The 22371-nt window shown below is 39.6% G+C and overlaps 4 protein-coding genes across 7 annotated transcripts in view; 1 reads left to right on the forward strand and 3 right to left on the reverse strand.

Moving 5' to 3' along the window:
- Window positions 1-102: 102 nt before the first annotated feature.
- Window positions 103-1990, reverse strand: LOC139770737 (SUMO-conjugating enzyme UBC9-B). The gene is made up of 4 exons (XM_071702885.1): window positions 1711-1990; window positions 1140-1223; window positions 816-1078; window positions 103-741 (listed from the first exon to the last, which is right to left on the reverse strand). Exons 1-4 carry the CDS (start codon window positions 1774-1776, stop codon window positions 675-677), a joined length of 480 nt encoding a protein of 159 aa, XP_071558986.1. The 5' UTR covers window positions 1777-1990; the 3' UTR covers window positions 103-674.
- A 153-nt stretch (window positions 1991-2143) lies between these two features.
- LOC139770734 (protein singed wings 2-like) lies at window positions 2144-8395 on the forward strand. Of its 3 annotated transcripts, none has more exons than XM_071702881.1 (10): window positions 2144-2294; window positions 4700-4867; window positions 5011-5173; window positions 5451-5607; window positions 5841-5989; window positions 6070-6255; window positions 6555-6713; window positions 6971-7081; window positions 7448-7537; window positions 7653-8395. In XM_071702881.1, exons 1-10 carry the CDS (start codon window positions 2284-2286, stop codon window positions 7836-7838), a joined length of 1380 nt encoding a protein of 459 aa, XP_071558982.1. In that variant the 5' UTR covers window positions 2144-2283; the 3' UTR covers window positions 7839-8395. The 3 variants fall into 3 exon arrangements, with proteins under 3 accessions (XP_071558982.1, XP_071558981.1, XP_071558983.1); XM_071702880.1 differs by lacking the exon at window positions 2144-2294 and adding an exon at window positions 3152-3509; XM_071702882.1 differs by lacking the exon at window positions 2144-2294 and adding an exon at window positions 3902-4309.
- Window positions 8103-12523, reverse strand: LOC139770713 (uncharacterized). Its single transcript, XM_071702826.1, has 8 exons — window positions 11034-12523; window positions 10199-10293; window positions 9816-10092; window positions 9255-9705; window positions 9056-9207; window positions 8706-8835; window positions 8397-8572; window positions 8103-8303 (listed from the first exon to the last, which is right to left on the reverse strand). The coding sequence occupies exons 1-8, from the start codon at window positions 11305-11307 to the stop codon at window positions 8209-8211; spliced, it is 1650 nt and encodes a 549-aa protein (XP_071558927.1). The 5' UTR covers window positions 11308-12523; the 3' UTR covers window positions 8103-8208.
- Window positions 12524-12641: 118 nt separating this feature from the next.
- LOC139770730 (uncharacterized) overlaps window positions 12642-22371 on the reverse strand; it is a 57440-nt gene continuing 47710 nt past the window's right edge. For both annotated transcript variants that reach the window (XM_071702866.1, XM_071702867.1), the window contains exons 3-10: window positions 21695-21831; window positions 20542-20742; window positions 19842-20185; window positions 19405-19624; window positions 18872-19177; window positions 17916-18500; window positions 16941-17671; window positions 12642-16823 (exon numbers count right to left, since the gene is read on the reverse strand). In XM_071702866.1, coding sequence (XP_071558967.1) covers window positions 16448-16823; window positions 16941-17671; window positions 17916-18500; window positions 18872-19177; window positions 19405-19624; window positions 19842-20185; window positions 20542-20742; window positions 21695-21831 — 2900 coding nt within the window. In that variant the 3' untranslated portion in view covers window positions 12642-16447. The remainder of the gene's footprint in view (window positions 16824-16940; window positions 17672-17915; window positions 18501-18871; window positions 19178-19404; window positions 19625-19841; window positions 20186-20541; window positions 20743-21694; window positions 21832-22371) is intronic.

Raw genomic sequence — 22371 nt, forward strand, 5'->3', positions numbered from 1 at the left:
CTTAAGCTCCGAGCGTGTGTGCTCGCTAGAGCGGAAAACAACTTTCCTCACTGGATTACATTTGCATGATAATTACTCGGGGATTATATTTACCACGCGTGCTTGACGAGAGTTGAAATCTTTTATTCTTTTCGAGATTTGTACATTACTTAGTAAACTCTAAAATAAGTCTACCTACCACATGTACCGTATGACGTACATATTCAAGAATGGAACTAATAGGGAACTCGAGAAGAGAGATATTTATTCAACAGCTGCTGCGATACTTTTTAATATCTCCCTACTTGCATCTCTGTTTTAAAAATAAACATCAGTAATCACTTATAAGACTTAAAAATTAAAGGTTTGATCAAAAAATAATTCTGCCTTAAAGTATACACATCTCGTTCCTAACATAGTTCTTAATATTAATAAGATATTATTTATGTGTTAGTTTTCACGTCGACATGCGGTGTACGCTACATATTCTTGGAATTTTGAGAAATATGCATGATGGATGAAGGCAATACCTCGGTAAATAAACGTTAAGAGCGTGAACCGCTTAACTAGTTACAACATATATTAAATTTGACTTGTAAAAAAGATTAATTGTAAGAATCAGTTTAGGAAAGCGTTTATCCACATATAATATCTTTCCCACACATTTTAAATATGTCGATTTGAGTTCTTGCGATTTATTCTTGCGGAGCCATCGCTCTGGCCTGAGCTTTAACGCGTTTCTCGTATTCCAGACGATTTTGGCTGCAAAAGAGATGCTCAATTATTCTTCAAGCATTGATGAGCTTATAATCACAACATGTCTCATAAGTAAATACCAATATATTGTGTATGCTTCAGCTTGAGCCGGATCCTTCACGTTTGGCTCGTTCAACAAGTCCTGAATACCGAGCAGGATTTGCTTGATCGTGATGGCTGGTCGCCAGTCTTTCTCCTCGTCCAAGAGCGACAAGCAGACAGTGCCGGATGGGTAAACGTTCGGATGGAACAGCGGAGGTTCGAATTTACATTTCGGTGGGCTCGACGGATAGTCATCTTTGAAGATCATACGCAACTTGTACAAGCCACCCTCCCACGGAGTCTGCAAAATCACGAGTTTGATACGAAAACGTGCACAATCTACTTGAAAATACTCGACTTACAGATTTCTTTCCAGGTATCGCGCATTCCCAACTCATCAAGTTGAGGGAGCCGTCTGGATTTTTAGTTGGTCTAGCTACGAAGCCCTGCAAAAATTGTGTTCTTGCGTCATTCAGGAAAAACTCAATACGAATTTTATACGAAAAATAGAGCCAACGTTTCTGCGAGAGGCCTCTGACGATTTTATGGGATTTTAATAGCACGAAAACATTAAAATAAGTTTCTCGAAATTTTTATAATTTTGCTTTACAAGTGTTATAACGTTCATGGTTAATTAGCTTATTTTCTATCTCTTTCTATGAATAAAATTGGAATTGTTTACGTGAAAAATTTTAGTTGAGATAAAGTAGATGAAATTTAATGTCAACTCTTTCTCGCTTTCGACGATCGGCTTGGAGCTCGGGGCGCCACGCGGGCCGATTGTTTACAATCGCACATATTCACGACGGAGAATCGTGATTGATCGTGATCGGGGATCGTATAGCGTTCCGCGCGCGCCAAGCGGGGGGGACGACTTTTGATGGCGCGTTTCCCGCGGGAACGCGTGCACGTAGCGAGGCGCGGTAAACTTACGAACGGGTGGTCCTTCCGCCATGCCTTTCGCTCCTCGGCGAGCCTGGCGATCGCTATGCCTGACATTACGTCTGCGACGACGCGGCGATTTTTTCGGACGGGAGACACTCACGCGGCCGGACGACGCGAAATGACACACCGCGCGATCACTTGATCACGTCTGCGACGTGCTCCGCTACTCGTGGACAGACTCCTGCCACGGAGTTTAAATATTTTGTCGGTCGATGCCGACAGACGGGTCCGCGAAATGCGTTCTTCGCAATCCTCGCAAGGGTGCTGCCGTTTGCCAGCTAGAGGGGCTAGAGGGTTACACGCCGACCGCGTTCGTGAAAGCGTGTACGTACGGTTAGGTTCGCGAGAGGGATTTTTTAGTGGATGAACTGACCATATAACGGCCGGCGACTCGGTCGATAAGGAAGGACGATTTTTTTGGACTAAATGTGCAGTCGTGCGCCAATAACGTGGACCGAAAACTTGTCCAGCTCGCTGATTCGTTAGTCCAGTATCTAATCGCACATGGCTCGCAATTTGAAAAGTTGCTGATTAAATATGTCCGATATGTGCTGATTAAATATGGAAGACAGGTATTGAATCGTTTAAAAATAGTTTTAGGGAGCAAAAGAACAAATTTATGAATTTTATGAAGTTTAGATTAGTAACGTAAATTAATTTGCTCATGTTACATATTGAATGATTTCTATAAACAGTCACTCTCAATTTTTGATAAAATTATAGCATTAATTCAAGAAACATATAGCACTACACCCAGATAGCAAAAAGCTTCTAAAAGACGTTTAAAGGACGTCCGAAGTCCTTTAGACGTTTTTAAAACGTTTTTAAGAAGTCTTTTAGAAGCTTTTGCTAGCTGGGTAGTTTTACGCAGTTTTACGTCATATGCCTTAATTATTTATACTATCTTTAAATTTTATTTCTATTAATAAATTATTTCTGCAAGTGTATTTTTATGTCAAGATTTGGCAAACAAACCTATTAGACCTATTATTCGATATTTATATTGTAGGTTAAATTTGCGTGAAAATTTTTTTCGATCCTTTATTTTTACATTGCTTTAGTTTGTTCACTGAAATCATCACTATTTTAAATAATTTTGAATAACTTGATTCCAGTGCAATCATTTCCAATGTAATGCAATATTCTTATTAAATAATTTTTATGTGAAGATCTTGAAAAATATGTTACTTGACGATGTCTTAAAAACGTCATTAAGACATTTTGTGTCCCGATTTTGGGCATTGTGTTGTCTGTAATTAGACAATGAAGAATAAAATGCCATAAACTCTCAATAATATTGCCGCAAACATTTTTACGGTGTTTTTACGCGAGCGTCGCTTGCCGGCTGACGCTGTAGGTTCCACTGTTTGAAAAATGTATTATCACAATACGCAACGGCTGCATCAGGCATCAGGTAGATCACATCTCGACGCCGCTGTTATCGCGCAATATGTTCATTACACGTTAAGCCACCGGACCGTTTTAGTTATCCACCTGCTGACACACTGAATACAGCTTCTATTTTCTCATTAGCATCACTGCCATTCTTCATATGACGCCCATCGCGATCGCGCATGTGATATCAGTCCGTCGCTAGGTCGACATCGAGTTAAAAAAGAAAAGTGACATCAGAATTCCATTTCATCTCTTTTATAAATATATGTATCAAACTTTTGTTTTTCGGAAATAAGTATATTTGTTTGTGTGAACAACTCGTCAACATCGATATTTATTTACGGTATTTTAATATTTTACGCGATGAGAATGACAGTGCAACGAACTTTTCTGTAAGTACTTAACTTTTGCTTTCTCTTCTGGATCTAATACTGCGTGGATTTTATTATAGTTATTAAATCAGTTGTACAGATATCTTTGCAATAGCTTTTTTAAAGTCGCGTATAAAAGATTATTGTACGATTAAATCGAGTGGTAGTAAATCGATTTGTGACGAACGCACGAAATCTTAAGATTGAGTTAAAGATTTTATGACATATTACAATATAATTAATTATTAACAATTATTATTAATAATTAATTATATTAGTAATTATTAATATAATTATTATTAATAATTAATCATATTAATCATATTAATCATATTATAATTATTTGTCAAAGAACGTAATTAATATGATTGAATTTTGAAGCTATACTTGAAATATCACATCTATTTTCATTGATTTAGATTTATAAATAAATATTATGTGCCGTGTAAATGATTTTACGCTTATGCAGATAGAAAAAGGCACACTTAATGATTAATAAGTAACGTTAAATTTGTAATCGAGTTCTTCGTGCGAAGGACGGTCCACCGTTAGGCGGAGAGATAACTGTAACAATATTTGCATGATATTTAGTATCAGCGCGGCAATGTTACGTTGACAATCAAAGGCAAGATCAAGGCAGAAAGATTTGCGTTGCGTGATTTGTTCATCGAGCATGCTTGAGCATGAAACTGGAATTGTTTGGAAAGAGCGGCGGCTAATCGATCGCGAACGTGCTTCAAAGAACTGATAAGCTAAGACGATCGTGATGCGCGTCAAAACCGAGAAGATAATAAATGCGAGATATTAAATTATGTATATACGTAAGTCGGTTAGTGCTGTCGAGTATAACGGTACATCGATCTCGTTATCGCGCCTTGCGCAAATAATGAAGCTGCCAAGTAATAAAGATTATAAATCTCTCACGCTAGCCTACACCCACCCACTTTCGTCGCACGTCTTCGCGAGAGAGTCCACGAATTGTTTAACATTGTTAAACAAATTCTTACTTATTTACGATCAAACAAAGGATAAATTATATGTCTCGCGCGATCACGCACAGATGTTAAATATATGTTTAAATATGACGAACGCATGAAGTTGATATTGATTTCATGAAGAAGCATATACCTATCGCGGAGATAACTCGATCCGCGTCAATTCGGCTCCTCGAAATTCCTCATGGTTAAATAATCAAACTGTTTTATTTACAGAATCGCACTCTTCTTTATGCATGTAAATTTGTTGCATGGCTTTACGAAAGACGATGATATTTGTTATCGACATCGTCCACATATCGACGATCATCCCGAATGCAATTTTGTAAAAGGTCGGCAACATCTCGTTTGTTTTAACGGTCTTAAAGATGAATGGAGAGCAAGGTAAGTAATGATGCAGGAAACCTAAAATGTAAGTCCTACATTTTCAAATTTGGTGATCATCGCGCTTGGTGCTTCCTTGACATAAAATTGAAGCTTAATTTTGTTCGAATTGATATTGTTCGAAAATAATACTGAATTTTTAGGGCCGAACATGTACACGTACTTATTCTTTGCGCGTGGCCGAAGGCAACGTTTAACCCGCAGGAGATTTTACGGGGATACACGTTCTTACGAAAATTAATGATTGCGAACAGTAACTTAACTCGATTGTCAACCGCATTTCCGAGCGAGATGCAATTTCTGGAGGTAGAGAATGTGCTTGCCAAATTCTTGCTGGAGAGCAATCGAAAGCTTTGTCTAGACTTCGTTAAAGTTGCTTTTGCGAATTTTCATGGACAATGGGCATGATAATTGACAGTTTTTTCATCAAACGTTATTTCATCAAAGAATAAAAATTAAATAGACTGTCTCGGAAGATATTGATCATGAAAATTCGTTTTCATTGCAAGATATATATTTTTGCTTGCATTTTATCTCGAGAATATATTTACGAGAGTTTGGAGGAAGATGTTTGTATCGATAGAAAATCAATGTGACCGGCACCAAACTGCGTTCCCTACCGAAAGATGCGTTCTCCAATCTGCGGACTTTGAGGTGTCTCGACTTAAGAAACAATACTCTCGGAGAGATTAATATTACGGCTTTCGATATACCTGCGTTGAAACACATTTATCTGGCCGGTAAGAGTAACTCGATGAAGTTTTTATAAGAAACTACAAAAATTCGTCAAATAAATAAATTACAATTTGAGAAAACGTGGCTCGAATTGAAATTATATTACCTTATTTGTGAAACGCTATGCGATATACTTTTGTAATACTGACACCTTTTTATATAATAAATTGTCTGATCAAAATTGCGTTCGATTGATGCGCGAATCGTGGATATAATTAATGAAGATGTACTGACGAAGGTAATCCATTGAGATGTACGGAAGATGTAGCGTGGATTTTGGACTCCAGTGAAGGATCAGCCGCGAGTAAAGTCGTCGACAAAGACAAATTACTTTGCGCCACGCCGTATGATGGAAGACCGCTTGTCCCGATCGTCGAGATAATCGCGGTAACGAGAAAATACATCCTTTTCTTGTAATTGATGATTAAACGGCTCTCGAGTTCCCGTTAAATCAATCTGATTTTCAGACATTGAAAAAGGAATGCAAAAAGACGGTTTGCGACTGCGAATTGATTTATGTGGTTGGTGCGGGCAAACTTACGCAGAGGCAGCTTATAGCTTTTACTTCGGTCAACTGTAGCCATCGCGGTTTAATGGAAATGCCTAATTTTTTACCTGCAGATACAACAACCCTTCGTCTAAGCGGAAACAAGGTCGTTTATTCACGCAATTAATTTTTACTCAAAAAATCGCGTCGTACAAAATATATTATTTAAAACTATTACAGACGTGTATGATTCAGTGATACGTATTTGTAAATATATTTTGAAGCTTATATCAATATAAACTTACTATTTGTTTAAAGAATAAATACAAAATATCGAATAATTTCTTTTTACTTTTTTTTTACATAACGTTTACATTTTTATACATTTATATATTACGTTACTGGTAAAGGGATTCATTATATTGTGTGGTAAATACTTTTAATCTCATCTCTTGTTTACTGCAGATCAAGGACCTAACTCCGCTTACGACAAATCCTGCTTACAAGTCCGTGCGGGACCTCTACATAGACGATAATCTGGTAGAATCTATCGCCCGGCTTGAAGGATCAGACTGGCTGGACCGTTTCCGTCTCCTTAATCTTCGAGGGAATAAACTTACCGACGTTAGTTGGCCGATGTCAAAGTTATCCGATGTCACGCGAGAAGACAATCTGTTTCGCATGACGGATGTCGGAATGAGGAAAAATTGTTCGAGTTGATTTCGTGCGGCACGGTGGACGATTAAGAATCGAGATACGCGATTTAAGACGATTGTGAAGTATCACGCGCGCGCTATTCTACGTCAACGTAGCGCGTTGCTATTTCATAAGTGCACGAAACTACAGACACAGTTTATGATTCTTTGTTCCACGTCTTTCAGTTACCTACTTACGCTCTGGAGAACGCGTTGCTGCACAATAACAATGTAGCTGGCCTATACCTCGGCAATAATTCGTGGGCATGCGACTGTCACTTTACACCAAGCTTTCAGGTATAATTAAACTGATATTATATAATTTGCACATGAATTTTTAAATTAATTGCCAGTGTTAAGATTGGCATAATTACCGTTTTGTTCAAGTAAGTTTGACATTTTACTTTAATCGTTTTAAATTTCCAAAAAAAAAACATAAATAGAAGTAGTGATATAAATAAAATAATATTAAACCCAAATTCAGAGTTCCAGTATTAAGTGTTCACAATGTATTTGTTTGCTTGAAAAGAATTCCGTGCTTCTAATTTTAATAAAGTTTTAAATAGCTATATAGATAGTAGCTATTTAAAAATTTAAATAGCTAACTTAAAATAGCTTAATCATTATTATTTTAGTCGTATGCTTCTATTTACCTTTTTGTAGGATCTTCTGATCAGGCATTCAAATATAATAAAAGATATCAACGACATAAGGTGCGCTTTTACGAGTGACAACGATAACTCAAACAAACAGGTAACCAACTGCACGTCTTTTCTATATTAAGTCAGATTGGAAAGCAGATGCATGAATAATGCAATTAAGATGCAATTGCGTTGCGCTTTAACGCTTAATAAAATGACTCTCACAGATCCGCGATCTTACGCGGACGGAGATTTGCATTTCACCAGACGAAGATTCTTGGCTTCATCCCCTCGACATTTTGAACATCGTATTGGCGTCATTAATATTTCTCGTGCTTGGCAAGCTTTTGTATGATTACTGGTCTTTTAAGAAAACCGGGAAGCTACCTTGGATCGTCGCCAAAATACCATGATAGCTGTACAAGTGCCTCTTACCCCTTGCAAAAGAGCTATCAAGTGTTTGATCATTAGAGTAACGATGGAGATTGTAGCGGAGGGATGAATATATCCGCATGAAAATATTCCTTTACTTACAAGATCTTCGACATACACTTTTTTCTTGTAAATTTAGTACTAACTTTGAATTTAATTAAACTTTTTTAACATAAATAATAAATAAAGACGAGATACGAACATGTGTTTAGATCGAATAAAAGATTTCAATTATAAAACTTCCATTAACTGTTTATATGTATTTTGACGTTTATTTAAAATTTATTATTAAAGATAAACACCAAGAGAATAAGCAGTAGATTATATCGTAATAATACGCAATTTTTGAGTTTATACTGATTGCTGTTCTGCAGCCTCACAAATATATTTCTGATACAAATTTTCAGCAGCAGCAATCTTAGCGCTATCGCCTCTCACTCCTTGTCCTACAAATAATATAATATAAATTATTAGTAAGTATTTTTTGTATTTTCTAACCAGATTATATTCCATGATAATAAAATGAAAAAATAACGTACCAATTCCAACACGCCCTAAAGCTACGCATTGAGCTGTGTACATAAACCCTTGATTCGTCTTCGTTTTGCGAATAGTATACTTCGGAATGGATTCTCCTTTCTCGAGACAAGACTTGTAGAGTTTTTGCAACGCGTTCTTCAACTCGTCTTTATTAAACGCTATTATCTTTAACATCCTGACACAAAGAGAGTGTATCAAATTCTATTTTGCATAAAGTATATTGTTTTTCGGAGCGTCGCTCCGATAAGTTTTATATCATCGAAATCCATATCCTAATTTCTCATGTATTTTTGCACCATCAAACTTACTCCTCCCTCGAGAAGTCTAGTAATTCGCGCGAAAGTTTCGAGCCATCCATCTGACACTCGGCTATCATCCACAATATTTTCGCTGCCAATTTGTTTTTTGCCAGATCTTCGGTCGCGGCACACGACATTGCTGGCACATTATCCAAACTATGTTTAACAACGTGTAAAGAAGCACTTGCAACATTTTATATGCCGAATTTATAAACAACAATTAAAAGTTATTGAAATGATTGTTAAGGAATAACTGTAGTGAATAATCTGCACTGTTACTGGATAAGAAAATAATGCTCAAATGCGTGCATGATGTGGGTGATAATGTTCCATGTAATCTGTTTGTACGAAGTATTTACCGCTAAATCCACACAGGTCACCGTTTATTACACACAGATTCGGTTTCAGTTTGTACTCGTATTTGATTGACACTTTGCACCGCTTTGCGTACTCCTCAAGGATAGTCCACGGTGATCGACGATTCGCAGTTGCCGCAGAACTTTTCGCGACGCTATCCTATATTATTTAAGTTTTTTTTTTTACTATAAAGCAATAGACGTAATTTTAGATAAACCAAATTTACATTTTATCAACGTATTATTACGTGGATAAAAAGTTGGGTAAAATAAAAAATTAAGAAATACTTTAACCCTTTTCTGTTCCAAAAAATCGGTTTTGCAATATTCCGTGCGCTTTATTTTTTCATCCATATTACAAATATAACATAAGTATCTCAATACCTGTAAGTTTTCAATTACTTTTTTATCGATTTTGTCACATTTGTGATTATCATTGGCCATCAACGGGTGATTTTCTATATTTCTGTCGATATTTGGCCGAGTTTCCGAATCGTTATCATCTGAGACAATTAAAGTAAGATTTATTTGTGTCATCAATTGCGAAATTAATTTTATACCTTCCATATCATCGTGCCATTCTCGCAATGCATTATCAGTCACTTTCGTCCATCCTTCCAAACTATTCGTTTCAGCTATTGCTTTCATTAGCCCTATATTATAAACACAATCGTGCATTGAAGCAAATATAAGCAGTATTATAAATTTTCCTATGTTCGCGAATATCTCTGTAAGACTGCATTTTTTTCTATACCACACTCACTTTCTTCCGAACTAATACCGATCGCTTTGTCAGCATTATCCTTTGATTCCTCCCGAGAATTGTCACATTTATTCATCGTGCTCGTTTTGAAATGTTGAACGATCTCGTCGACTCTTGAAGGTGAATTCAAATGATATCCTTGACAGGGATGTTTCTTCTCGCACTGAATGGATTGTTCACTACAATGTAGAGACTCTAAATCTGCCTGCTTCTCGTGAATATCGTGCACCATAAATTGCGTTTCAGCATTTTCGGTGGCTTCGCGATGTTCCGAAATCTTAGAAAAAGAGGCACGTATAATATATATTTTTTTTCATTTAATGCAGCAAGCAACCACAGCGTGTAACAATAAGCGAGAAGTGTGTTACGGGGAATCTACGTACATTCGTTTCTTCGGCGAACGATTCTATGTCGGATACCATCGAAATCGTCGCGTTAGATTCCCGGGAATCCGGTGTGTGAAACGAGCTGGACGTGTCTGCAATATAAAATGAGCGTCAGATCCGGCTACCTAGCACAAGTCGGACAATATTGCCGTGTTGTAAATTTTAGATTCGGAGAATCGCTGAAATTTCTAGAATACACTTGGAATCGCATGACATGAAAAGTTGTTACGCGTAATAATTTGGCAAATACATAAATTGTACACATTGCATTATAAATAGGAGGCGTTGATGCAGCAATTTAGCAAATCAGCTTACGCGATCGCGCTGCGCCAGAGATTACATCGCAAATTTTCGAATAAGCACTCTTTAATCATTAAACGCTAGATTTACAAAATGGAGCAAATGAAGGATTATTCCAGATAACAATTTGCTCAATAAGTCCGTGGCACACAAATGAAAGGATAAATGAATGTAGGTCGCGCGCGCGCGCGGGCGTGTATATATCATACACATTTCTATGAAAGATAAATCTTCCTCGTGAATAAATTATTTGTGTGTTCTATCATGTATACCATTAATTTAATAACGTGATAATTACAATGAGGTTAGCCGAGTGCACGAATAAACGCGGGCTATTTGCATAATTGGATCACGCTATTGTAACCATTAATTTCAAGCTTAAGCTCGTTATTTTAAACACGTTAAATCGTAATAAAACATCGTTAAACTGAGCGTACTAAAATTCTCCGAGATTGTTTGTCCGTTACGCGTGTGCACGACACGGGAAAACATCGGACCCCCGCCGGGGCCGGGGGTTCGAGGGAATTCGTACCATTTTCCTGAGCGCAAGGCGTTTTGAGCTGCTGCAGCAAATCCTCCGCACGTTCGATCACCGTTTCCATCTCGCAGAGGAGCGGGGCCGCATTTGGGAATCGCCGTGTGATCGTGTCCCAAATGACGTCGGCATCCTCGACACCGTGCAGAGATCTCGGTGGTTCCAGCTTGCCGTGTATCGCCGTGTCGGTGAACGATGCGCTCCCGCTGGACATTCGAGGATCCTCTTCAGTCTTCTCGCGAGTCTGTCCGCGACGCGATGAATATTTCATCGAGATTCGGGGCGATAAATCTACCGGATTGTAGGCGGGCGATTTTACATTTTTCGTGGACGGAAAATTGACGGATGGAAGACGTCAAGAGGCAAACAACGTAGGAGCGCGATGTTGTCCTGTGATCGCGATGAACCATGCCACTCCGCGATATGAATTTTCCGGGTCGTATATGAATAAAAGTGAGGCGGAACGTTGCTATTAGTAGTCAGAAGATCGAAACAGGGGCATTTATATTGAAGATTTTAAAGCAAAATCATATTCTGTGTTTTGTAGGGCTTTTATATGAACGCTCTGCTTTTTTATTACAAAGCACAGTCGCTTTGCATTTTAAAATTATTTTTATTACGGTAGCTATAGATACTATATCCACATAGAATCGCGTAATATATGTGCAAGTTAAAAATCTATTTATAATTTTGTAGAATATAAAATAATAACCTTTAAAAAAAATTGCCAACTAAGCCGATCACGTTTTTATCAAAAAGTTTGCTCTTGGAAGTAGCTTCGTTTTTTATATCTAATACTCTGCAAAATATACTGCAAATTTTTTAGCGAAACAGGTGCTACAATATTCTTATCCATATTTTTCGAAGAATTTCCTTTCAAATTATTTCTAACGGACAAAGATTAAACAGAAAAACTTTTTTTTCATTATAATTAGTGTTACGCTGTTATTTTCGATGTCGCGAAATTTGTATATTAAAGATGAGGTATCGTTTTGCAAAAACATCTTAAAAATATACAAGAGAACGAATAAAAGTGGCACTACGGCGTGATATGAATTTATAAACTTAAATCAGAACTAGAATATAAATAGTGTTACTTCTCAAGAAATTGCGATTAAGAAAGAGTCCCTACAATCGTCAGAGGAAAGTTTATCGCGAGGAGAGTTGACCTAAATATCAAAAGTTTTTGGACCTTTATACAGTGGACGAGAAAAAGGGACTTTCTTCAGCAAAAATTACAATTCGTTTAAAACATTTTTTTATCTCCATTCTTTTATAGATGTTCCTTAAATTTATTTCTTCTATCAACTATTTCTTTCGCAGTGAATATCAACTATGTTTAAATTAATATTTACTTGAGAAAATAGGAATTTTTGAAAATAAGGACGATAATTTGAAGATTCTTACGTTCCAACGGTGAATAATTCTTCTGGCAGTCATTTGTTCATTACATAGATTTATGTAAAAACAGAACTTTGGACATTGGATCATATGTCTTCATATAATTTTTCATGAGTATAAATGTATTCGGAGAGAAAGTTGTTTCTGTGAGAAAGAACGAAACGATAATAAATTGATCAATAATGCACTTGCTCACGGCTGATCTGCTGGGTTTCTTTAACGCGATGGTATTTTATTAAAATTATAAACACGGGATTACAATACATCGTGTAACGCGTAATACTTGCTTAGAAACGTCGTTGAATCAAGGCCTCTTTGATTCAAAACTCTTTACCATCCACTTTTTTTTTTAGCTACGTGTGTGCGAGCCAGTTTGTGCTACGGCATTTTTTTTCCTTTTTTTTGGTTATTTTTTTTTCGTGTACGTTCTTACATACATGCATAGTACTATAGTTTCGTAATCGTAGGACGCATTCTCGATTGAGCGCGACGTGGAGTCGAGTCGTACCGTATAAATCCCATGATGACTACACGCTCCACAGTTTATAGATTCATATCCGTCGGAAGAATTAAACTCTCTCTCTCTTTCTCGATGCTGATCCGCCTCGGCTGCGGCGACGACTTTCCGCGGATGCTTTTTAAAGGGTCGTACCAACATTTCGGTGCCGAGAAAGTTGCCGGAGAAAATAATATAAATCGTCGTTCCCTTATGAATAGAAAACGATGCGTCCCACAATGTTTATTACGTCGGTCTCCGTCGTCGAAGGACTTACGCGTTTACTTATTTATAGATTTATTTATCGCGAACCGCGGGAAGAACCACCGAGTCGAGGATATATAAAAAATTTCGTGTGAAACGCTTCCTCTTCTTTTCCTTTTTGACGGTATACTTTATGTAAAGGGAGAATCGGGGAAAGTTTCTTTTTCGAAAGGAAGTCACCTCGGTCATTCGGTGAAAAAACGACTTCGCTATTTCACGGCTAGATAACGACGGATGATGGCGCGCTTAAATTAATTTCGGACTTTCGATATGTTAAGAGTAAATTTTCAACGTGTCAATCGCGCGGTTAACACATCGAGGAGCCCGGCGGGTGTGCACAGTTTCGCTTCTGTCGCACGCTACAGTTATTCGCTAGTACGTTACTTGTTATCGGATTCCGTGTCTTATAGAGTACAGAACGTCATATACTCGGACAGCTTTTCGTATTCGGGTAGAAAGAGAGACTTATAAAACTTTATGAATAAATAATAATCGCGGCAGTATTCGTTGGTAGACGATGTCCTTAGGTAGTGAATTATTCACGGAGCAATTCATGAGACTGGCGAAAAAATATCTTAACGCGACCGACGTCTCTGCAGAATTTTCAAACTGTGACACAAACAGTGTATATATAAGTTCGCAAAAATATCATATCGTATCAAAATACTGCAATTAACGATAAAAACATCGAAAATTGCAAGTGCAGTTTTAATTTAATAACGGTTCTTATGTGAGACTTTGCACAATTAACTATTGTTTAAAATAATGAGATTAGACATTTTTTTTCAGTTCGAAATAGATAGAAAAGATTACGAATATATGTAATATAAAATCGAATCGCTTCTTATTGTGGTCATTTTCTACGTTTTTAAAAGAGAAGTATATAAAATTTTTTACTTTATCCTAATTTGATTATGTTTTCTTTAAATATATAATATAATAATATTCCAAATTTTTTTTTTCAACTTATATTGCCTTTTCGCCCAATGGCTCGCTATAAGTCTACTTTAATCAATTTTTCTCAAATTTTCTATCAAACTACGCACATTACGTTCGAAAAAATCGTGAGTTTGCATCGCGGGTTTGGACTACACATCGCGTGTCTTCCTGATACGATTGATGATCTAGAAATTACAGGCTGCGGGGCCGCGTTAAGATATCGATCTCGCCAAGGAAAATTGCATTGAAGGGTCGTGATCCATCTTCGGCGATGGACGTTTCTGAGGATGCGCATACGCGAACGTGAAATTTACGCGAGAGATTTATTTCCGATTGTTGATACGCTTACTTCTATCACAGCATACAGACGTACGTTAGACGTGCTTTACCATACAACGTCTATTAATAGGCTAACGCGTGGAGACTGCGCGTCCATTTGCTTAACAGGATTACGATGTACACGCTCCTGTGGCATCCAATTAATTACACGTGGGTATCTACGTCTTATTCAAGCCGCGCGTATTACCGAACCTAGATTATACGAGTAAATTATCTACGTATCACGTCGTCTCCCATAAATCACCTATGAAGTTCAAAATATCGAAAATCACGGATAATATAAAAATGTTTGTTGGATCGACGTTGAATGGAGTGAGACCAGCGACCCGATTATTGCATCGTAATGCGCGAACACATCACAGGTGTGTTACTAATGTATTATACAATAACGCAATATAATGCATTATAATATAATTAAGAGTGACTGTACCAGAGATTGGCATCGGGTAATAATAATAATCAGATCGCAGAAAAGCATTTTGTGAGACAAAAGTCGATTCGGCTTTTTTCATTAAAGTCATTTCATTAAAGTCAATAATTTGGACCTGATCCTAATGTCACGATGTCAGATTGCAAATGATCTTAATATTCAATTAAATCCTAAAGTGATAAGAATTTTAACGGTTAATACTTTTTAATAGTATATAATATAAAAAACAGACAGTCCAGTGCAGTCACTCTAATTTAGAACAATGCGTAACGTAAGTAGTCCAAGCCTACGGCTAGTCCGGCCGTAGGCAAATCATAGGTGATCTAACGAGAAAATCAGGCTAGACGGGTGTGAAGCGCGTGAGTCCGATTGTAACGGTCATCGAGATAGATCTCGCGCGAATGTCAATGATCTAATCCTCCTTAATCACGGCTAACTCCTTATCAATTTTTTCCCCTGGATCTCATGTTAGAATGCAATGTGGTGTTGCCGATAAGTGCGAGTCGTCGCGACGCACGCGTTCGAGATCAGAGGAGTACATACAAGTACATTCGACCTCGGTACGGCCGCAAATATCATTCGAATGCCATTCGCGGTATCGTTTTTTGCGTATCCTCGCGTATCCTTTCCCGTCCATCGCGTCGTCATTCACATGTAAAGCTATCTGAAACGCTTCTCTCGCGCTTTAGCACTCGTACCACCTCGTCCTATTCTCAATTCCTCTCCATTTCTCGTTACTTTTATCATCGTACTCGCGTCGTAGACGTTTACGATGTTCGCTCGATAACCGACAGAAAGTGCACTCAACGGAAACAGCGTGTCCTACGTCTCTTAGAAGCATTGCGTACGCGTAAACGCCAATTTCACCGCTCTTCGTCCACTCGCGCGCGTATCTTTCTTCTCTTTCCTCTTTACTCCTAAATCGTGTGTATCTAAACCTACCATGATACTGCGGTGTTTATCGTAAATGCCATAAACACGAGCGTACGAGGTGCGGTTATATCTACCTTTCATCGTGACTCCTTTCTGGAGGATTACAGGCGTCCCATGGTATCCATTCTCGGCGCGACAGGCTCGGGCGGTTATCATCCACCCCGGTCTAATGAGTCGAATCGCGATCCGCTTATTCAAAGCAAGTCGATCGTTATGATTCGATTAGAGGAATAGAACTCGACTACGTTCGCCACCAGCCAAGTGGCTACAGCACGTCTCGTGCGCTCGCTTCTATGCGCTTCGGATATATTCTACGGGATTTTCGTACGATTACTGCGAGAGTATGTATACGTGTGTGTGTGTGTGTGTATATATATATGTGTGTGCGCACGTGTACGTACGCACGTGCGTATGTAAGACTGCGTATGTGTACATGTGTGTATGTGTAACGCGTGCCTTTTGGGATGGGAGTGTTTGGCTGCCGTACACTCCGGTCCGCTACTCAGGGGAGGTTGATGGGAAGTGGAGGAGGGAGGGCCCAGAGCGAGGTAGGCATTTAAAAATCATGACTATTCACACGGTGGTCTCGATATTGGCGATGGCGTATTGTCAACAAATACTGTCCTTCCCGTAATTCTCCAGGTACATTTCCTGGGGCGTGGCTAGGTTGTAGCGTCCGCTCAACCGGCTCCCGGTCAAGCCGTTGTTGTGGTGAGTGTGATTCACATGGAGATGATTGACGTTCAGGGCGACATTCTTCTTCTTTTTACGCGCCTTGTGCCGATAGAGGCAATACTTGAGACAACCAGTGGCCAGCAGGAGGATCAGGAATATACCGAGGGCACCGGCACCCACCGCGACGTAGAGCAGCGTCACCCCGAAACGATACGAGCAGTTAGCCTCTTCCTCGTCGAAGCCCGAGGGACAATGACGTACGCCGTCGCACCACAGGACCGAGCTGATGCACGCCTGGATCTCTGGACACCTGATGAACAGAAAGAGAGATGTCGAATTAAGCGATTTTATTCCTATTAAACTTTGGCTTATCTCACAACATATAAAGAAGCTGACTTTTTTACATAATAGAAATCGCACAACGAACCTGTACGGACAATCTTCCGCGGGCAATATGGCAAACGCGTTGGCGCCCGAATTGGGCGCGGCTGGTGAACGTTTGGAGATAGCGATCCACGTGACGGCATAGAAACCGGGTTCCCGCTGGAGAAACTCCACGACGAAGCTGCGAGAGTGCTGCGCCATCGCCACACTCGCGTTCACGGCGCTGTAATTCCAGCCACCCGAGAAGAAGTCGACGGTCCTGGCCGTGTCGACCCCACCCTCCGGACAAATCACGCTGCGCTCCTTCGTGTTCGCGGCCGAGTAGACGACGATTCGATTGAGGGTCGTGCACTCCATGACGTTGTCCAGGGTGATGCCATAGCCGGCGGTTCTCAAGTACAGGAAATTGATGCGCGCGTCCTCGGGCTCGATCAGCCACGGCTCGTTCACGCATTGCGTCGCCGTTAGATCCTCCGTGTTCGTCAGAATCTCCTCCACCGCAGCTAGACCAGGGATCACCCGCGGCAGAGGACTCCTGAGGGAGATCTCGCCGCTGGTGCCGCGTAATCGTCGCTCCTCGAGTCTCGTCGAGCATCCGTGCTCGCTCGATTCCGCGCTCACCGGAACGAAACGGTATTCCCCCTCGAAGAAGAAGTCTCGGTAATCCTGGGTGACGTTCATGAGCGTGATGGTAAACCTGACCTCCACCACGTTCGATGTTAGGGTCCGGACGACGATTTTCTCGCTCACGTTTGAGCACAGACAATCGCGAACCTAAAAGCAGAAAATTACAACGATCATGAAGAGAGTTATAGAATTATAACTATAAAAATATTCAACTGCCTGTAATTATTTGGAAACAAATTGTCCGGGGCTTTAATGTCTCTCTCAATCTTTCCAGAGATAAATTTTTAAAATCTCTTTAATAAGACTCTTTAATAAGAAAGGCAGAGAGATAGATTAAAAATTAGAATTAAATAAATTAAATAAGAAAAGAATTTTATTATATTATATGCACCAGTTCGACTCCTTGCCAAGGATATTCAGCGACAACAAGATCCGCCATGCCGAATTTCTTAACATCCGCCATACGGCGGTCGCACGTCCATCGATTCACCAACGGGTCCACGTAAGACGCGCAGCTCTTGCCACCGAAGGAAGCTCTGACGAAGGACAGCTCTATTCTGTGATCAGGCTCGGCTTCAAATCTGTACGAGCAGCTCAGATTCTGCGCCCCGCCGCGACCATAGAAGAACACGTTTTTCGGCGACGCGAATTTACCGGCGTTGGACGATAAGGAAGATGAGGAGGATGAGGACGATAAAGACGACGTGGAAGACGTGGATGAGGCTGACGGCACCGAAGTGAACACGTGGTTACACGAGATGGCCTCGTGGACGAACTCGTAGCGCAGCACGAAACTTATCGGATACAACGCGCTACCCTGGCGCAATATGTGTTCCAGGGTGAGATCGCGGCCGGTCGACACGTAACTCTCCGCGAGGCTGCACGGCCGCGTGTGACGGCTGCTGTTGCGCAACAGACTGTGATCGCAGAGTCGCGGTATGTCGTCCTTACAGAACTGCCCCATCAGCGTAATGTTCTGCGAAATTATTACGAGATGTGTGTCAGATAAGAATGCCGAGTGTTTAGTCGCATTAACATAACTTGACGAAAATTTTGTTACATAACGTATATTAATATGTAAAGAACCTTCGATGTTATTTTAATAGTTATATCCTTAGATTTCGAGGAAGAAATTTTGTAATTGTTTATTCCCCTTTTGCGAGATATTTAGATTATGCAATTCTTATTCGTGAATTCAAAGCACTCTTTTCAGAATTTGTGTTTGTATCTATATTACTTTACTAACGAAGTTACTTTAGTAACGAAGTTATATTACTTCAGTAACGAAGTAAGAAAGTTGCTAAGTAACAGACTTTGTAGAGAGAGGGGATACAATTTGGTACGTACTTTTCGGTTGGAAGTAAGTTTGTCCACTGTGATATCACCATCCCATATCAGAAGCTTTGCATTGCAATCAGCGGCAGTGTCGATACTCGCAGCAGCTTCCACGCTGGCGGCGTAATATTTAACGAACGATAACCAAACGATTTCATTGAGTTTCCCTTGGAAGTGATAACGACAAGTTGTGTTCGGCGGTAAAGAGTGCTTCGGATTTTCCAGAATGCCAGACGAGTTTTCATCACCGGATATATAAAAATCGCAGTTGTCGTTTTCCTTCACAAAACTTCGAGACTTTTCGTCGACAAAGATCACCTGTACACGCGTGAATGTACATATATAAAAAAAAAGACATCAATAAATTGTCGGATATATTTAATTTTTATTTATATTTAAATCAAACTTTACATTTTAATGATTTACGACATCAAAATAATTGCAAATAAATAGTTCTACAAATTGCAACTTTTATATTTTCGCAACAAACTTGTGACGAGATTACGTAATAAGATATATAATATCACGGGATCTGGGAGCATTACCTGAACTTCGAGTTCAAATCCTGGCAGGAAAGACAGTGGCACTGGATGAAACGGATTGTCGTACGGGGACGTGTGGAACTCTAACAACATGGTATTGTGACTGCTGATGATGTCTGGCACCGCATCTCCCCCGCACAGCCTTACAAGCACTCGGTCTGAGGTTGAACCTCCATCGTATACCGTTAAGTAATCCTGCACGACGTTGCACTGATCCCACACCCTTGAAAAGCGCGTGAATTTTACTTGGAAAATCTAGTCTCTGTATATTACACTTGTCCTCCTTGCACATCTCTGTTTCTCTATCTTTGAAAAAACCTTTCGCATAAAGAGGTATGCTCGCGAAATTATTGACGGTGTATTAAATATCAATTTGACATATTGTATTAACTTTCTGTATTAATATTGACTTTATTAGCGTCATTAACATGGCGATTTACCTTAGTACTCGCTGACTTCTGTCGTACTTCACTACCTGATCCTTAATGTGTATCTTGTGACTGTTACGCTGACTAACGGCAAGTAGAGCCCGATGACCCACCGGCGCGCGGTTTTGCTCCACCCGATAGTAGCAAGTGACATTCCTGGGGTAAACTCCGGGATAATTCGGCGACTGCAGCCGGCAGGCTCTAGTATCGCATTTGGTGAGGACGCGATCGCAATACGTGCCGTTCACCAACTCGCCGCGCCATGTGGACATACTGCTGTTTCCGTATCTGAGATGCGCCTCGCTTCTTCTCAGGAACTTGTACGACAGCTTGAAGTCGAAGTTGTAGCCGATACCCTGAGACACGGAAAAATTGCCCGAAATTGTGCCGCGACGGTAACGCGTTCACATTGAATATTCTCAGTTGGAAAACTTTTTTCAAAATGTTCCATGTCGCTAACGCATTTCGAAATTTTTTTACGACAGACAACTTTTTTAGGACAAGTCGATTTTAACTGTAATAAATTTATAATATAGGAAGTAGAAAGATAGCAAATAACGACTCTCAATATTTCCCTGAGAAAAGCCGACTTCAAATATCGTTAATTTAAGGTAAAATACTGTGCAACAACTTTGATAAAAGTTCCATATTGCCGCGGCAAAATTACGGAAAATCAGATCGCGTATCCCCCTGAGCTAACTCAATTTCTTACCTGCTCTGATAAACGTAGTAAATATAAAGTCAGATTGATGGAAGGAGTTTCGCTGTAATAGACGGTGTAGCCCCACGCGCTGCCACACCATTGTCCTCCCGTCGCAGGACGACCTTCCTCGCGAATAGTCATGAAACCATCTGGACATCCTTCCGACGTAAAGGATAGAAAGCGGCCGACCGTGAAGGTATCAAAAGTTAACTGTAACACCAGGGACGAGAGAGAAAGGGGGCATTATTCTAAAAGTTATGAGCCAGCGGAGTATCCGCGTGAGCAACCGGCTAACGATTTTTGTTGGAAATAAAACTAAAGATAAAAGTTAGAATACAGTTATTACGGACACTTCGCGATAAAAGCAAATATTTCTATTATCATCTCGTTGATTATTACGCAACGTTATATTTTGGCTCGTATAATACTGAGAATGAATAAGATATAAGTCACTAGGAAAAGTTTTAACGCGAAAAATCGTATAACTCCTGTAATATAAAAATATATGGAAAAAACATAGTTTTTTTCGCAAATTTTCTATAACACTAGCATTATATATACTATTTGTACAGTAACTCAATTTTGCTTTAAAATGTATAATAACTATCATAGTTTCACAATAAATTTAGCAGAAACATTTTTAATATCTTTTAATTCGCAAATATTGATTTTCAGACGTGCCAAAGTAAAAAAGATTTGGACATTTTCAAGTACTTTTACGCCGTCATTTTTATGTTTTCATTGTCCCGAGATACTTGTCCCCCCCATCCATCGTGAAAACTTTATACTCTTGACCGCTTGATTGTACCCCGCTAACAACGTAAGTATCGATTCTATCATTGCGGAGAGATGTAATAATCGGTGTGTCAATATCAATCGGAATCGAAAATATATACCTGACGGGAACTTAGAGTTCAGAATCAGGGGATCTGTGGAGTAAGCGTATTCCGCGATGGCGGAGCGCGATGTTTACTCAGCGCGGGAACTGATTTAATTTTGCCAATAAACGCGATAAGAATCGTAAAAGCCGGGATATAAATTATTATCCGGGCCCGACGCGGCGCGGCGGGTCGGCCTGCTGTCTGTTCCATGACAGACTTCCTACGTTGGCTGGGCACCAGTCAGCATTATTTTCTACAACTACATCATTTCTATGTCCAACCTGGACTAGATCCCCGAGATCAGATCCGGCGGCAGTGAAGTTGAGGTGACACAGGAATGGCAGTCGATCCTCCCTCGGTCGGCGGATTTCCACTCTGTAGGTCCGGCCTACGTCACCGTACAACGTCCGATTGCAGGCTGAAACGTTTGTTTGTTTGTTTGCTTGCTTGTTTGTTTCCCTTTTTACATTGTGCAATAATTTATGCGCGGAAAAGTGTAATAACACTGCGTGGTAAAATGATACCCAAGGGAATTTTACGCCTAACTAAGCGCACAGTATCCTGCACATCGAAGCGTATAATGTCCGATTGTAAGCGGAAATGTTTCCGTCATGCCGCGATCATACTACGAAAATATATTCTGGAATATTTCAATATTCAATTGTGATTATGTTTATGACATGGGCGAGATAAAATATTATTTGAAACCAAATACTAACTCTCCTAAGTACTCTCACGGTTTCGTATATCAAGCCGTACAAAGTCTGGCGGTAAACCGGAATGTTTTTATTGCGCAATTATTATGCGCGAAAAATAAATCCTGAGATATAATTATGCCGGATTATAAAAAACGGCGTAATAAAACATTATTTTATAAAATATAAATTCTTAATTGCTTCTCTTTCTCTCTCTCTCTCTTGCGCACGTTCTGAATCTACGAGTTACATCTATATGTTTA

The sequence above is a fragment of the Temnothorax nylanderi genome, unplaced genomic scaffold, assembly GCF_030848795.1.
Source record: "Temnothorax nylanderi isolate EJ_2023f unplaced genomic scaffold, tnyl_v1.0 TNYL_tig0032_pilon, whole genome shotgun sequence".
NCBI lineage: Eukaryota > Metazoa > Arthropoda > Insecta > Hymenoptera > Formicidae > Temnothorax > Temnothorax nylanderi.

What these genes read in the sequence shown, in the direction of transcription:
- LOC139770737 (XM_071702885.1), bottom strand. Translation starts at nt 1,776, where the DNA reads ATGTCAGGCATAGCGATCGCCAGGCTCGCCGAGGAGCGAAAGGCATGG. An exon ending in GGCGGAAGGACCACCCGTTC is followed by an intron (nt 1,224 to 1,710) that starts GTAAGTTTACCG and finishes CAATTTTTGCAG; the next exon opens with GGCTTCGTAGCTAGACCAAC. An exon ending in GAAGCATACACAATATATTG is followed by an intron (nt 742 to 815) that starts GTATTTACTTAT and finishes TCTCTTTTGCAG; the next exon opens with CCAAAATCGTCTGGAATACG.
- LOC139770734 (XM_071702880.1), top strand. Translation starts at nt 3,481, where the DNA reads ATGAGAATGACAGTGCAACGAACTTTTCT. An exon ending in GCGAGATGCAATTTCTGGAG is followed by an intron (nt 5,174 to 5,450) that starts GTAGAGAATGTG and finishes TTGTATCGATAG; the next exon opens with AAAATCAATGTGACCGGCAC. An exon ending in CGATCGTCGAGATAATCGCG is followed by an intron (nt 5,990 to 6,069) that starts GTAACGAGAAAA and finishes TCTGATTTTCAG; the next exon opens with ACATTGAAAAAGGAATGCAA.
- LOC139770713 (XM_071702826.1), bottom strand. Translation starts at nt 11,307, where the DNA reads ATGAAATATTCATCGCGTCGCGGACAGACTCGCGAGAAGACTGAAGAG. An exon ending in GCCTTGCGCTCAGGAAAATG is followed by an intron (nt 10,294 to 11,033) that starts GTACGAATTCCC and finishes TTTATATTGCAG; the next exon opens with ACACGTCCAGCTCGTTTCAC. An exon ending in TTTAGGGCGTGTTGGAATTG is followed by an intron (nt 8,304 to 8,396) that starts GTACGTTATTTT and finishes TATTATTTGTAG; the next exon opens with GACAAGGAGTGAGAGGCGAT.